General features: G+C 36.5%; 1 protein-coding gene across 5 annotated transcripts in view; it reads left to right on the forward strand.

The window, feature by feature from the left end:
• The window catches only part of USP16 (ubiquitin specific peptidase 16), a 31,578-nt gene extending 15,848 nt beyond the window's left edge, over positions 1 to 15,730 (forward strand). For 3 of the 5 annotated variants that reach the window (XM_004468660.4, XM_071214913.1, XM_071214914.1), the window contains 9 exons: positions 558 to 636; positions 2,850 to 2,941; positions 3,284 to 3,340; positions 4,185 to 4,361; positions 6,826 to 7,483; positions 8,583 to 8,677; positions 10,551 to 10,637; positions 15,048 to 15,204; positions 15,300 to 15,730. In XM_004468660.4, the coding sequence (XP_004468717.1) occupies positions 558 to 636; positions 2,850 to 2,941; positions 3,284 to 3,340; positions 4,185 to 4,361; positions 6,826 to 7,483; positions 8,583 to 8,677; positions 10,551 to 10,637; positions 15,048 to 15,204; positions 15,300 to 15,424 (1,527 nt within the window). In that variant the 3' untranslated portion in view covers positions 15,425 to 15,730. Of the gene's footprint in view, positions 1 to 557; positions 637 to 2,849; positions 2,942 to 3,283; positions 3,341 to 4,184; positions 4,362 to 5,853; positions 5,899 to 6,825; positions 7,484 to 8,582; positions 8,678 to 10,550; positions 10,638 to 15,047; positions 15,205 to 15,299 lie in introns of all 5 variants that reach the window. The other 2 variants (XM_004468659.4, XM_004468662.4) reach the window with 1 other exon arrangement.
• Positions 15,731 to 16,631: the final 901 nt, after the last annotated feature.

The following is a 16,631-nucleotide window of genomic DNA, read 5'->3' on the forward strand; positions in this document are numbered from 1 at the left end:
GGGGATGTAAATATAATAGTAGTTATAGTGACAGCTAACATTTGTTTTTCTCTTCCTTTATGCCAAGCACTGTACTCATTTTCTTATATGAATTACTTTATTCTATCCTCATAACCATCCTGTGGTAGAGATGCTGTTGTTCTTATTCCAGTCCATAGATTCTGAAGCTCAGGTATAGACAGGTTCAGTACCTGCTCCAGGATCACTGGTAATGATGGAGCTGGGCTTAAGCTCTGGAGTCTGTCCTTGGAGCTCTCACTCTATAGGAGAAGATATTTTAGTCATCTTTCTAAAGGAGGTGGGCATGTATTGAAAAACTTTGGTTTGAATACGTTAGCATGCAGTGTAAGACAGTGCCTTTATTCAGGGTTTGCTGATTGCTTTATAGGCACAGTTCTTTTTAGTTCTTTGAATTAATTTTGAATATGTGAATTTGGAAATACTAATTTTTATTTCGTTAAATATGGGGAGCTACATCTTGATCTCTTTCTTGATTATGTCTTTTCTAAGGAAAATAAAAAAATTAATAGAATATATATCCATTTCATTACTTCTAGAGAGTGAGTAAAGGAATTCTTAGAGCATTTGATAATTCTACTGAAAAATTGGATGAAGAGCTAAAAACTAAAGTTAAAGGTAATGTCTGACTTTTTAAACTAAAACACTATAGTTGAATTCTTCTGTTCCTTAGGGCAAGATTGGTGACGATGTATTTTGAATCCATAGCTATTAACATACAAGTTCTCTTTATCATCGTTTGATTTTTTTTTAAAGTTAAAAAAAAGTGTTTATAACAGTCAAATGATAATGTTTTGTATGATTTAGATAAAATAACATACATTCTTATATTAACTTCACCTGCTATTTTGCTTTTTTTAAATGTTAATTGCCTTTTTTTTTTTTTTTAGAGATAGAAAAATCACAAAAAAATGTTACATTAAAAAATATAATAGGTTCCCACATACCCCACACTCTACACCTCCCACATCAACAACCTCTTTCATCATTGTGGCATATTCATAGCATTTGGTAAATACATTTTGGAGCACTGCTGCACTGCATGGATTATAGTTTACATTGTAGTTTATACTTTTCCCCAGTCCATTCAATGGGTTATGGCAGGACATATAATGTCCAGCATCTGTCCCTGCAATATAACTTAGGAAAACTCCAAGTCTGTGATGGAGTTGGACTCAGATGTGACGTTTCTGCACATGCCTCTTCTGTAACTTTTACTGAACCCATACTTGGCACTGGGGTTGGTGTATACTCAGGAGCCTTGAATCTCTGGACTGGACATGTGCTGTCTGGGCCCTGAGCCTCAGCAGAGTTGCAGCTCCCCAGGTCAGCTAACAGGGAGGTGAAGATGGTCAACCACCACACCAGGGAACCGAGAGTGCCTACAACTGCAAGCAAGAAAATCACATCCATCAACCATGTGGGATCTAAGGCCCCTCTCAGTTTAGAGGTGGTGTGGACATCAGCATCCCAGGGTCCACAGGATGGAGGAATAAAATATGAATTAGAGTAGACTTACAGTATTCTACTATAGAACTATTGTGACTAGCAATGGAAGAAATTGTAGCATTGATGCGGAGATAGTGGCCATGGTAGTCCCTGAGGACAGGGAGAGGGAAGAAGAGATGTGATGTGGGGGCGTTTTTGGGACTTGGTTTTTTTTTTAGATCCTTCAGTCCTCCAAAGGTAAATATTTTAGAAAAACTCAACTTGTGGTGGTGTTTTTTTTTTAATTGCTGTATTGCAATGAAATTTATAAAGATAGACTAAGATGACATCCCAATATTAGTTTCTTAAAAAATCAGAATTATATTTATTGATAAGTGAACTATAATTGCCTTTATGAATTGGCAGTAGCTTGTTTATTAAGCATGGAGCCACCTTAGTTCTTGTTGTTGTGTGGCATTTAAAGATGTAGGACAGCTTTGTCCAGTAAAACTTTCCGTGATGATTGAAATGTTCTATATCTGTGCCCTCCTATACAGTAACCAGTAGCCTCATATGGCTACTGAGCACTTGGAATGTGGCTAGTGCAACTGAGGAACTAAATTTAAATTTTTAAATAATTTAAATTGACCTCAGGTGAGTTATGGCTACTCTATTGGGCATCACAGGTTAGAACTAACACATTGCAACTCTGCCACTTGGTATCCTTTAGGGCAGCAATAGATAGACTGCTGCCTCCTGGTACTATCTGTCATAAAAATAGGTTTCTGTATAAGTAAGGCTCTAAAATGTCCTGTTTTTGGAAAATTGGGTGGCAAGGTTTAAAATTGTCACCTTGTATTAAACTTATATTTAACTTACTAAGATTATTTTGGGAGACATAAGAAAAAATAAAAGGAGGGTTTGGTCTGAAACACTGTCCTGAATTTTTTTTTTTAATGAAAAAAGGAGATCATTCTTAGAGTTTGCAAAGCAAGTTTACGTGCGTTGTCTCCAAGAATGCTACTGTGGTATCTTTCATTAGTACTAAATGGTAAATGCTATAGCTAGAAGGATCTAGGATATCATCTCACCTAAGTTGATCTGCTTATTTTACTAGTGGAAATACTGATATACATAAGGTTTCACTGTCTTATATAAATCTTGGAAAAAAACTTTTTTTTCTTATTTGTGAAAGGTGATTGTGTTACAGAATGTCATATGCTCTAAGTACACTCAAATAGAGTATATGCTGCTGATTTTTATATCATAAAAATAAAATTATGGTAATTATGGATAGAGTAAAATGTATTGGGTAGGTTAAAATTTTAAAGTTAGGTAAGTAGTTTTAACTTATTCAATTAATTGTATAATGGTAATTGATAACCCTTTATTCCCCCCTTCAGATTATGAAAAGAAAAAATCAATGCCAAGCTTTGTAGACCGCATCTTTGGTGGTGAACTCACTAGTACAATCATGTGTGACGAGTGCAGAACTGTAAGCACATGTAATTATGAGCTGGTTGATCATTAATATTAATAGAGATACAATTATAAATTTTGTCTTTCAAAACCAGAAACTTCTTATGATGTTCTTTGTTGAAATGTCCAGATATGCATGGTTCTTTGCTGGAAATATTGGCACTCCTTAAGTCTTGAAGACGTTAATTTAACATTTTGATTTATCTCACCTAACCCAAAGTTTTCAATGTATAATTTTCATTTCATTTTCTTAAGCCTTTATTTCAAAACCCAGCCCTGCAGGGTGGGGGGATCTTATATGTTATATTTAAAGTGAATCTTCGCCTTCTTTTTACCTTTCCTTTTTTGGTTGGTTAAGGTCTCCTTGGTTCATGAATCTTTCCTTGATTTGTCTCTCCCAGTTTTAGATGATCAGGTAAGACTATTGAGTTTATTTAAGTAGTTTGTTTTTGGCTTTGTTAGATGTTATGGGGGAAGCCTTATCAGCCCATAGAGAAATGCATCTTAATCTATTTGATATAGAATAATTTTTAAGATTTGTATAAAGAATGGATTACATACTTAAATGTTGCTGTGTCTAGAATGTAATTACCTTGATAGGCTTAAATATTGGGAAATATTTTCCCCATATTAAATTTTAACTCATTTTCATTATTTACACTAACCACAAATTCTTTTTAGTATTGCGTTCATAAATGTTAAATAGAGAGTATCTCAATTTTAAGTCCTATTAATTTGGTTCTTTTGAAGTAGTAGTAGTAAAAACAAGGACATATGAATTTATGGGATAAATTCATATCAATTAGGGATCTCTTATCCTTTAACTTAGTGATTAAAGTTTCACCAAACTTATCTTTATTTTCTTTTTTTAAAACTATAATTTACATGCAAAGAAAGAAAAGAGTAAAAAGGAATACCTGTGCTGTGCCATGTAAATCACTTATAAACAGAAAGTATATTTAGAATTGCACCTGTTAACAATGTGAAACAAGCATGCATCTAGTAAAACTTACTATATTCCTTTCTGTTACATTTGTATATAATGTTGCCTTTTCTGCTATTTTTTTGTTAGTTGGTTAGTTTATTTGCTTGTTAGTTTATGTGAAGAGTGCTTTCTAGGTATATGAGGTGAATGAATTTTGTCCTGGACATACTTTCAAATATTGTAGGAAATAAATCTAGTATAAAACAGGAGTAGAAAAATGTTGAGGTTTAAAGTAAAATTTTAGTTTTGACCCATACTTTCTCTATGTTTTAAGAATGGTAAGAAAAGCATAAATGATAAAAATCTAAAAAAGACAGTGGAAGATGATGATAAAGACAGTGAGGAAGAAAAAGATAATGACAGTTACATGAAAGAGAGAAATGATACTCCTTCAGGAACAAGTAAGCACTTACAGAAAAAAGCGAAGAAGCAAGCCAAAAAGCAAGCCAAGGTGGGTGATTATGAAGAAAACCACACTTATCTAATTTTTAATTTTATACTATTAAGTTTGTAATCTGAATGGCATTGGTTGCATTTGTTTCATTTTTTATAAGGTGCATTCATTTGGCAATTACAGAATTAGCTCATTTAGTACTCACAGCAGGAGAACTTCTTCGTGTGCAAGTGCAGTAAAAGTTGTGCTTTTCTTTTCAATCCTTAGTTACTTGGGACAACTGTTTATTTTATAAAGTTTTAGTTCATCTTTAACTTAATTTTTTGATTCATTTATACATTGACATTCCCAAATTTAAAAACATAAAAAGGTATACCATAAAAGTCACCTTCTCACCTTTGTCCTTTTATTTGTCTAGTATTCCTTGTCATAGGTAACCACGTTCATTATATTGTTACATATCCTTTCAGGGTTTCTTTTGAGCAAATACAAACATGTAGTCATTTTTTCCCCCCTTTTATACTATATGTACTGCTTTGGATCTTGTTTTTCATTTGTTTTACTTAATTAGATTCTTGGAGATCTTTTCATATCAGAATTTTAAAAAATTTAAAAAATCATTTACATGGTTTTCCATTTTATGGATGCACCATAATTCATTTAACCATTTCTCTATTAAGTTGTTTCTTGTCTTTGGATATAATGGCCATTGTTGCAGTGATTGACCCTATCCCTATGTCATCTATAGAAAAATTTTTGATCAAGAGATTAGATTACATTTGTGGTTTTGATAGAAATTACCAAATTACCCTCCTCAAAGGTTGTACCACTTTATTTTCCCACCAGCAGTATGTGAGACTTTTTCTCCTGATCCTTTACAGTGGTGCATTATCAAACTTTGAGACTGTCTGCCAGTCTGATGGAAAATAGTATTTTAGTACAGTTTTATTTTGCATTTATTTTAATATTAGTGAGGTTAAGCATATTTTTTATGTTTAAGAGCCATTTATATTTCCTTTTGTACAAAATGTTCACTCGTGTCCTTTCCTATTTGTCTTTCCTTTTTCTTCTCTTTAATTGAAATACATCAGGAGATGTTTGTATTCCATATGCTGGCTTTAGCCTTCTGATGTTACAAATTAGCCTCAGTGTCCATCCTTTCTGTTAAAACCAGAAATGCTTACTGTAGTCATTTTAGTAAGTGGAACTTTAATGAAATGCCTTTTTTTGGTGGGGGGGGGGGGTAGTTCCTAAGTTTTATTAAACAACTCATACAAAATATTCCAGAATAAGTGAGTTTTAATACTCATCTTCCTCCTCTTCTTCATCCTGGTAAATCTGGAAGTAACATAATTCATAGCTTTCTTTGCTGTTAGCAACTATGTGCACCCAATCGTAGATTATTCTTCTTCATATTTTTTGGTAAGATATTTCAAATACCTTTTGGAAAAGGGCACCTCTGAGGTTACAGAATCTTGCTCCTTTCAATGGTTATGACCCCTCTACCAATATTACCAGCTTTTCCATTAACTTTGATTCTTTCTTGTAGAAACTGCTCAAAATTGGCAGCATCCATGACTCCATCTACTACTGGGTGGGTACAGTCAAGAGTGAACTTCAGAATCTGCTTCTATTTTTTACACCCCCCCTTCACAAGCTTTTTCACGGGTGCCGGGATGGCAGTGGAGGCAGAAAGGGCTGAAATGCCTTCTTTTGTTCCTAGTTGGAAACAGGGTGCAAGTGTCAAAGAGGGCAATTTTATGGGGAAAAGTCCTTTATTGCCTCCTGAATATGTGACTTCCTTATGTCTTGCCTAACTTTGGCCACTTATTTCTTGGAATGTTTTTCCTCCGTGCCTCTGCCCAAACTAATCCTGTACAGTGCATCCTTGAATTTAGTTTTTGGCATTTAAAAAAAGTTTATAGATGTAAGTTTACATAAAAATCGTGCATATATGCACCATCCTATTATTAACACTTTACGTTAGTGTCGTACATTTGTTATAATTGATGAAAGAATATTTTTATGATTGTACTATTAACTGTAGTCCATGGTTTACATTAAGGTTCATCTGTTGGTGTTGAATTTTCAGTTTTTTTAAATCTTAGGTAAAATGACCCAATGATTACACCTTATGTTGATTCATCTCTTTCTGTTGTATGTGTATTTAGACCCACCACCGCATGATTTAATATTTGGTTGCTTGCGTTTTATCAGTCATTTTACTCTGTTTAGAGTACTTCTCTAGTGCTAAGACCAAATCTTGCACATTTTTATCTGTCCCAATGTGACAAGTTTTTGATGATTGGTGATGGTTTACTCTTGCTTTCAATTAGAAAAACTTTTCTCCATAATTTATTTGATCCATGATAGTAAAGGAACGCTCAGAATCAGAATTCTAAAAGCAAACTCTCTTTACTAAATTATTTTATTTTTGATGAGAAGCAGCAAAACCCAGTGGGGGTGTGTGCTCTCTTCCTCTCTTTATTTGTTTTTAATATGTTTTATATTCTTTACCCAGAACCAACGAAGACAACAGAAGATTCAAGGAAAAGTTCCTCATTTAAGTGATATCTGTACCATTGACCATCCTGAAGATAATGACTGTGATGTTGTTATGTCAATTCAGGAAGAAATGGATAGTACACACAGCCGTATTTCACAAGAGGAAGTAAAGCATGAAGAATACTGTATTAATGAAAAAGATTTGAATGGTCAAGAAAAAATGGTAGAAAGTATAACTGATAATCAAAAATCCACAGAGGAAGAAGATGTGAAAAATATTAACATGGACAAAGATTTGGAGGTTTTGGCATCTTTCCCCACTGAATTTACTAGGAATTTAAATGGTATGAAAGAAGAGAGTGATGAAGAAGTGGATATTTCCAGTGGTTTTAAAAACCTTAACTTAAGTGCCGCCCTTCAACCTGATGAAATAAATATAGAGATTCTGAGTGATAGTCATACTCCTGGGACAAAGATATATGAGGTTGTAAATGAAGATCCAGAAACTGCTTTCTGTACTCTTGCAAACAGAGAAGGTTTCAATATAGATGAGTGTTCCATCCAACACTGTTTATATCAGTTCACCCGTAATGAAAAACTTCGAGATGCAAATAAACTGCTTTGTGAAGTGTGTACACGGAGGCAGTATAATGGACCAAAGACAAACATGAAAGGTATTTAGAGTCTCTCACTGTAAGTGAAATTAATATTCAGGAATACACTTTGCCCTTCATAGGTGGAGTTCTTCTGTTTTAATTGTTTCAGTATTTGGATGGCATCCGTAAATGCCACTTCTGTGTAAATATTTTAATAGAAGGATGGAAGAAGCAGACTTCTATTCATGTGGCAGGTTTTTTACATCATCCCAGCAGCAATTAAAGTGGGGTAGTTTATTCTCTTAAATCTCTCCCTGTGGATAAATCATCCCATTGGGATGCTATCACAACAACATCCTGGCAGATAGTGGCTATTTCTTCGAATCCTCTGTTCCTTTTCAGTGTTGGTAATAGCCCTCCTTTCCCTTAAACCAAGGGTGCTGCATTTTATTCATCAATGTACTAATGTTTCATGCCCTGTGCAAGGTAAAAGGTAGTGGGAGGTTAGTGCTTTCTTACAGTCTCCTTCAAATGTGGAAGAGAAAAGTATTGACAACCCTACCCCCTCTTTTTTTTCTTTTTTTCTGAGTGTGAATAAGTAGGAGAGGGAGAGGCCACAGATTCCTAAGGTCTCTTATCTAGAATTGTTGAAACCTTTTCAAAGTCTGCTTATTTACATGTAGGTACAAAAAGTTAATTGTGATGATTTTATAGCAGTTCTCTTTGCTTTAGAACAGGGTTCAGCAAACCACGCCTCTTGGGCCAAATCTGATTTGCCTTCTGTCTTTTTATGATCTCTGAGCTAAAAATGGTTTTTATATATGAACATTTCATTCGACTTGATGATAGGGAATACTAAATTTGAACATCAATGAAATGGAATGCTATCTGCCCAATGAGAATTTCTACTCATTAAAAGTCCTATATTATGAAAGTTATGCTCAACTGCTTATTATTACATTTTGGATATCAAAAATTTGTGGAAATTTTTCTCTCTTTTATAAATAATTGATTTTTGCCTCTTGGTCCTCAAAGCCTAAAAATATTTATCATCTGGCCCTTTACAGAAAAAGTCTGTTTATCCTGGCTTTAGAAGTCTGAAATAATTTTACAGCAAATCTAAATGATTTAGAGATCTTAAATGATTTTCATACTACTAAAAATTCTTTTTCTTTAGGTGAAAGGAAGCATGTTTACACCAATGCCAAAAAGCAGATGTTAATTTCTGTTGCTCCTCCTGTTCTTACTCTTCATCTAAAGAGATTTCAGCAGGTACTCCTTGTTTGTCTCTGATATACCAGAAATGGGTTGGCTTTTACAGTGGGCATTTATGTTAAAAGCTTACAGTTCTGAGGCTGTGCAAACGCCCAGATTAAGGCATCATCAGAGATGCTGTCTCACCAAAGGTTGCCTACTGGGGATCGTAGACTCCTGCAACCTGGCAAGGCACAGTGATAGCTCTTCCGGTCTCTGCCTTCTTCTCCAGGCTCACCTTCTCTCTCAGCTCAGCTGTGGATGATTAGGCACATGGGGGGGAGGTCCACTTGTCTCTCCCCTCTTCTCCTGGTCTTCATTGCTTCAGCTTTGGGCTGTTCCATCTGTGGCTTTTCCCTCTTTCCTGGATTTGTCAACATCTGGAGGCTTCTGTCTGTCACTGCAGCATTTTTTCTGTGTCTGTGGCTATTTATTCTTCCATTTATAAAGGACTCCAGTAAGAGGATTAAGATGCACTCTGGATCCTGCAATCTAATCAGACACCCTTAACTGAAGTGATTTAATCAAAAAGACCCTTAATGAATTTAATCAAAAGTCCCCGTCTTCAGTGGGTTTACAGGCACAGGAATGGGTTTGCTTTAAGAACAGGTTTTTCTGGGGTCCACAAAAGACTCAAACCAGCACAGTCTCTATTACCCAAATTTGTTTTAAATGAGTAATGCCTATTTTCTTATTGTCTCAATACTGTTTCTTCAGTTTTCTGTTATTTCCTTTTTTTTTTTTTAAGATTTATTTATTTCTCCCCCCCCCCCCCCTTGTTGTTTGTACTGGCTGTCTGTTTGTTGTGTGCTTGTCTTCCTTTTAGGAGCCACTGGGAAGCGAACCCAGGGCCTCCCATGTGGGAGGGAGGCACCTAATCACTTGAGCCACCTGTGTTCTCTGCTTTGCTGTATCTTTCCATTATGTTTTCCTCATGTCTTGTTGCATCAGCTTGCCACACCAGCCTGTTGCATCAGCTCCTTGTCTTGCTTGTCTTCTTTAGGAGGCATCAGGAACCAAACCCAGGACCTCCTATGTGGTAGGCAGGAGCTCAATTGCTTGAGCCACATCTGCTTCCCTCTTATTTCTTAATACTAATTATACAGCAGTAGGAAAGTAATAAATATATTTGAGCAAGATGTAGGTACATGTCAGAGTGGAGAATTGAGTTTGGTACCATCATTTCTCAATTCTACTAGAACTTAACATCGCTCTATTTAGTAATAGTAGCATTTTACTCTAACCTTAATTTTAGTTTGAGAAAAAAACAACCCCATTTACAGGCTAGATGTCAAACTGCTGAAACTATGACTTCAAACTGCCATTGTACCCAGAAGGATCTGTTTTGTGTGTGGTGTCTTATTTTACTGACCAATGATAAAAGACATTTGTAGTTGGCAATTTCTTCATTTCTTGAAGACTAAGCTTTACAACTTCCAAATTTAATTCCAAATTCTAAAAGTACCCTTGATCTTCAAAACATTTCCTTTCCTATGGTTGATAGGGACTTGACTGATTGGATCTCTAATAATAATAATAATAATAATTCATTAAGCTTGGATAGAAAGTGAGACTAAGTATGCTTCTTAAATATTCTGCTATTACTGAGTTTAAGCACGCAGAACTTCTGTTTAATTTGGCTTCTCTGGATGGCTAAGACAAAAGCATTGAGAGTTTTTCACAGGAGCAGCTTTCTTAATGTGTTGATGTGTGTGCAAAAAAAAATAAACCAGCTTGGCATCAATTAATGGTCTGGAAGAAGAAAAACCTCAAGAGTATTGAACTAGAGCTAGACTTGGTGTTCTTTAGGGCAATGGAGTGGGGCTATGGTTTACTTACTGTGTACAGTTTTTTCAGGAAAATAATTCAATCTATGATCCCTCTTTTTTAGGCTGGTTTTAACCTACGCAAAGTTAACAAACATATAAAGTTTCCAGAAATCTTAGATTTGGCTCCCTTTTGTACCCTTAAATGTAAGGTAGGTGTAAATCTTTTTTGGGAAGATTTTTTAAAATTTACTTAGAGGCAAATTATAGCTTACCACATATTCTAATAGTAGCTCTTATAAGTATGAATTTAAGGATTATGGAGTAGAATTAGTCTTTGACCTTTGTGCCTTTGTAATTTCAAGGTCTGTTAATATTGATACACATGGAACAAGGGTGGTATGTGCTACAGATGGTTTGAGGATACACATGGAACAAGGGTGCCTACCCTACAGATGGTTTGAGGAAGGTGCAGTGAGGTAGACAATGCCTCAGCTAATATTTAAAGAGGCATTAAGAATTAGTATGATAAATCAAGATGAAATGAGTTTCCCAGGCAGAAGGAACAGCAGGAGCAAAATCATAGCAGTGTAAAATAGCATATCAAGTGCCAGGAATGTTAATATATACAGTTCTAGAACTTACAGTGCAAGATATAGGGAGTGTTAGAAAATGAAGCCAGAGAAGTGAGATAAGAATGAGATTTTGGAGGACTCTTATGGTGAGGATCTTGGGCTTTACTGGGGATGCAAAATGTAGTGGAGAGCCACTGAAGTGTTTAAAACAATGGTGTGACATAGATCTGTATATTACATAGGTCACCTGCTGAGTTTGGAGGTTGGATTTTAGGAAGGAAGAGCAAGAGGCAGGGAAACTAGGAGGCTGTTGAATTAGTTCAGTCCATAGACAATGAGAGCTGAAACTGGGGTAGTTATTAGAGGCAGGGTGGTGAGGAGGAGATTGAAGGAATATTTCAGAAGATAAAATTAACCAGAGTTATGATTGATTGTCTCGAGGATGAGGCAGAGGCCTCTAGATGGATGCTGAGGGTGACAGAGGAGTTGATGATGATAACTCCCAGGGTGTGACTTGAGTGACTAGGCAAATGGGAGGGCTATAAATGGAAAGGATTAGGAGTTTGGTTTGGGCTACATTTAGTTTCAGGTATCTGAAATATTCATATAGTTATGTCTAGAAAGATTTGAATATACATGTACGAGGCCCAGGGCAGAGAGGTTAGGGCTAGAGAGAAAGATTTGGAAATCAATAATTCAGGTAGTAATTAAAACTATGAAAAGGATAGGATCCAATCTGTAGAGCCTAGGGGTAGAAAGAGAAGAGATGACCAAGGACAGAACTCTGGGGAGCATCTGAGTGTTAGGGGCAGAGGGAGAAGAGAAAGAGACCACAAAGGCTCTCAAAGAATGTGAGCGGAATCAGAGATGCTGTTGTTCAGTGTACTATATGCAGATTTAAAATACTGCAATAAAAACATGTTAATTAAGTCATTTTGTGCAAAATTAGAAATAATGTGAAATCCCCTTTCCCTCCTTCACATTTAAAATCTTCCTAGAAAAGTTTAATTTCAGAGCTGTTGGGTAGAGTGAATTGTAATTCTTTTTATATTACCACCATTGGGCAAGGTTAATCGAAATATCTTCACTTGGATTAGTTTTGATTGCAGGGTCATTAGAAATTCATCCTTTGCATAAAATGCCATTGCCCTGTGTTCAGATTTCTGGGAAAGTCTTAGGTGGCCTCAGTGTCAGAATATCAGAAAAACAGACTAGAAAGTATTTATGAGTCAAACAGTATGGAGGTCATGGTAAATTTTGCAAGAACAGTGCTGGGAACCTAAGTGGGTTGAGGAATGAATGAGGACATTGGAGAGAACAAATGTAGACATATTTAGAAGCTTGGCTGAAAAGGAAATGGTGGATCAATGAAGTTTTTTTTTTTTAAAGTCTGGGAGACTTACGTAGGTTTGCAGGACAAGAGGAAAGCCTCGAAGTTAAAGATATGGGGAAAAGAGAGGGATAAGTGAGCAAGATCCTGGAGGAGGCTGAATGGATGAGTATTTGTCTTTGAACAAATGGGAGGGGATGCCTCATCTTCCTGAGAATGGGCATCTCAAAGTTGGGTAGGTTGTGTCTCAGTTTTCCTGTAGGTGGGAGATGAGGACAACTACAGAGAATAAAGGATAAGGAAGTAAGGAGAGGCTATGATGAGTGTGGTGAAAGGTTGGGCTGGTTGTTGTGAAGGGCATCAATGGAAGAGGCAGCCATCTAAGGACAAGTTACATGGTTGTACAGTCACATTGAGACCCTGATGAGAGGGAAGATTGTGAATTTACCAGTCTGGATGGTTATATAATTTTGTTTCTTAGTAATAGCAGCTCTCTGGGTCTGTGGTTGGGGAAGGTACATTGAAGGATTTAGGGTAGGGTTTTGTGGAGAATTGGATGTGGTGGCAAGGTTGGTGATGGGTGTAAGAGAACAGGTTATTTGTAAGAGTCTAATTTACATGTATATGAATCACCTGGGAATCAGACTTAAAAACACTTGTTTAATAGGTCTGATGTGGGGGTCTGAGACTGCCATTCTAATAAGCTGTCAGATAATGTGCTCTTGGTCCAAAGACCACATTTTGAGTTGCAGAGGTCTAGACTTACATGGAAGTGAGACCAAAAGAGAGTAATAGGAGAAAATGAGATTTAGAGGTTCCATTAAGGTTAAAAGCATAGATATAGAATAGGTGAGAGTTGGAAGATTGAAGGAATTATGGGCCAAGACTACAAGATTACTTACGATTTTGGTATTAAGAATGCTTCAAGGGGAACAGAATCTTAAGTATGAATTTTCTGGAATTGGTTCTAGGGTTTTTGGAATTGGTTCTCTAATCTGATTAGATTTAAAAGCACTAATGTCTATTTCTGGTGGTAAGGAGGGCATTCATAGTCCATGGTATAAGGCTGCTAGAGATATACTGAAGTATTGTCATTGGATACCCTAATCGTGTACTTATAAACAGCAAGGTTCTGGGTGAGCATGTATTTGATAACTTAGAATGTTTTAGTCAGACTAAGGAGTATAATGATAATAGCTACTTGCTCCTAATTGTCCTGGAAAAAGCAGGAAAATAAATTGATGAACATAGGGCTTCAAATCTCCATCTGAAGCTCTGCCTAAGTAACCTGTAAGCTTCTTGTCTGCTCTAAAAGTAACCCTTATCTCCTGTAGCTGCAGGGATGAGATTTCTGAAAAGCTAACTGAGTCTCATCCTGTGTGTGGCTGAATTAGAACATAAATCAAATTCCCAATCTTGCAAGTTGTTTTCTGTTAAAATTAAGACATTGATAGGGAAGGAACAGGGTCCTGAAATTTAGAATGGAAACATATAGGTAGAGCCTGATGAAGCTGGTAACATAGAGTCCCTGAATTCTGCTGTCTTCTTTGTCAATATAAGGAGCCCTTCCACTCATATAAGTTTAACTTTGCTTTGCCTGAAGAACCCATAATGGCTTCCCCTGATATAGTTGCCTTGTGAGACTGCTGCTTCTCCTCATAACCTGTCTATACCTATATGCATACCTATACTATACCTAGACTCAAGTTCACAGGCCCTGAGGGTTGAATTACAACTTTTGGCCCACAAGGAGTTTTTAACTACATCAAAAGAACTGCATTTTTCCAATTTATACAGACAGTAGATAGAGAATAGTTCAGATGAGAGTTGGAAGGAGGAAAGGGTTGTGACTAAGACTAGAAAACAAGTAGGATTTCTGAGGTCGAGCAGTTCTGAGTCATGACCAGGACCAGAATATAGTCCTGGTTGAGGTTGGCCAAAGAGGACTGGCAGTGGAAATCCTGAGGATCATCCACATGGATACTGAAATCCCTAAGGAAGCTGGGAGGACTTGGGATGGAGAAGTATCAAGTTTTTCAGCATAGACTAGAGTGTAGGGATGGTATAGTTGAAGGGCAGTGAAGCCTGTTATGGAGGGCTTTTTTTTTTTTTTTTAACAAGAGAACGTAAATGGAGTTGTGCCCAAGTGGTCTGGAGAGTTCAGAGAATGCCTGTTGCTGCTCCTAGCCCTGTGGTGTAAGCGCATAAGCAGCCTCTGCTTTGCATGTCTATAGGGGAAAGCAAGCACTTGAGATTGAATATGCTTCTCATCAACTCTCTAGGGGTCTTTGAAAGTGTAAGGGGTGTTTCTTGGCATGACCTGAAAGCTCTCTTCCTGTCAAAGACTTACATTTTGGGCAGGAACCAGGATGATAGCTAGGGGTATTAAGGTATTTTTAAATTATCTGATTGCCAGATTCCTCAAGAAATGCTGGCAAATTGTTTTTCAATTATTTAGTATCTGGACCAGGAAATTATAGCAATTACAGGGATTACAGCAGCTGGCCTCAGGTGTGTGGTTCCTCCTTCAGGGACATGGCAGTGGTGACTTCCTAATAAAATCTAAGTGTGACTCTCCTGATAGGCTGAGAAGTATGAGGGAGAAATTAGTAATTCAGACGGATGAATCATCTTGTTTAAAATCATCTTGTCACTCAGTGATAACTCTTTTAAGTGGAGCTAGAACTAACTTCTTAAAATTCTGTTCATTTTTAAAGAATGTCGCAGAAGAAAATACAAGGGTGCTATATTCCTTATATGGAGTCGTTGAACACAGTGGCACTATGAGGTCAGGGCATTATACTGCCTATGCCAAAGCAAGAACTGCGAATAGTCAGCTCTCTAATCTTGTTCTCCGTGGTGATATTCCACAAGGTAAGGTGTCTTGGAAAATTCAGGCTTTCTTATGGCAAAACCAAATAATAATGAAGTTGAAGCTTTATATTTAATTTCATACTTCCTCTTGACAGATTTTGAAGTGGAATCAACCAAAGGGCAATGGTTTCACATCAGCGACACACATGTGCAAGCTGTGCCTACAACTAAAGTACTGAACTCGCAAGCTTACCTCCTATTTTATGAAAGAATACTGTAACAGTTTCAAAAAAGTGCTTTCCAGAAACACATTTATGGCTTTTATAATGGCTGTGCTAATAATAATAAAAAGGTAAAGACTAACTGTAAATCATGTTCACTTAAATACATGCCAGAAGAAATCATGTTTATTGAAATATTGAAGGGAAAAATCTCTAAAAGTTTGCCATGGTTTTGTACTGTCAGTGGTTTTTATTCCTGCCTCCAGTTTCTGGAAAGGAAAATCTGGATTACTTAAGTCCACCTCTGTGCTTAATGTCTGGGTGGTGGGTCACAACACATCAATAAACTGACTTAACCCCCAAAACTTGTTTTATTACTTAGAAGATTGTTTTATTGACTTATCCCATAGTTTAAAAAATGTTTTAAACCAGCTAATGAAACTTTTTTACAAGTGAGATAATTTTATAAGCATAGATATTTGATGTTGGCAGGCGGTATGTATTTGGGAGAAGCATGTTTCTGTTGAATCTTTTGTGCATCAACTGGGGTATATGTAGGCTTAGCTCTGTACTTGCCCTGACAGTGGCTGACTGGAAGTAGCCACTCCTGGGACTATTAAGTTACCGGGTGCCCTTAACACAGCATGCCAGAAGCAGCCCATGAACTTTTTTTTACCCAACTTAGTGTATCAGTTACAGGGAACCCAAGGAGCCTTAAAGACACCAAGCATGTCTTCTGTAAGGTTCTGTATTAGGTTTTCTTTGATGTGCAGTGAATGCTTCTCCTTGCTATGACAGTCAAAAAGTTTACCTTTTTACCCAAGTTTAACCAAGACCCAGTCAGCCCTATTGCCTTCAAAATTCTTTTGAAAGAATGAATGCCAAAAACAGTATAAAATTTCTAACAATGTTATACAAGGACCTTACATAATAACCATCACAGATGGTAGTATGTCTTATGTCAGTATAATTTAACTTTTGTCTTTGCTTTTTCAACACTCCTTACTGAGCTTAAAGAAAAATGAGATGTTTTATGAAACTGACAACTGCCATTTGATTTCTGCTGTCACAACTTCTTAACTGTGCTATTTCCTTGTACTGAGAAAGCAGCCATATGTAATCAGCATGGTAGTATTTCAGTAAAACTCAAAAAGGGAGTAAGCCAGATAATAGATGAAAAACAGGTGATTTGCTTTAAATCCTGCAGCTAATTTCACTGACAAGGTTGAGACCAACAGGCTTAATCCCATGCCTTTTTTCCCCCCC

The sequence above is a fragment of the Dasypus novemcinctus genome, chromosome 4, assembly GCF_030445035.2.
Source record: "Dasypus novemcinctus isolate mDasNov1 chromosome 4, mDasNov1.1.hap2, whole genome shotgun sequence".
In the NCBI taxonomy this organism is placed as follows: Eukaryota; Metazoa; Chordata; class Mammalia; order Cingulata; family Dasypodidae; genus Dasypus; species Dasypus novemcinctus.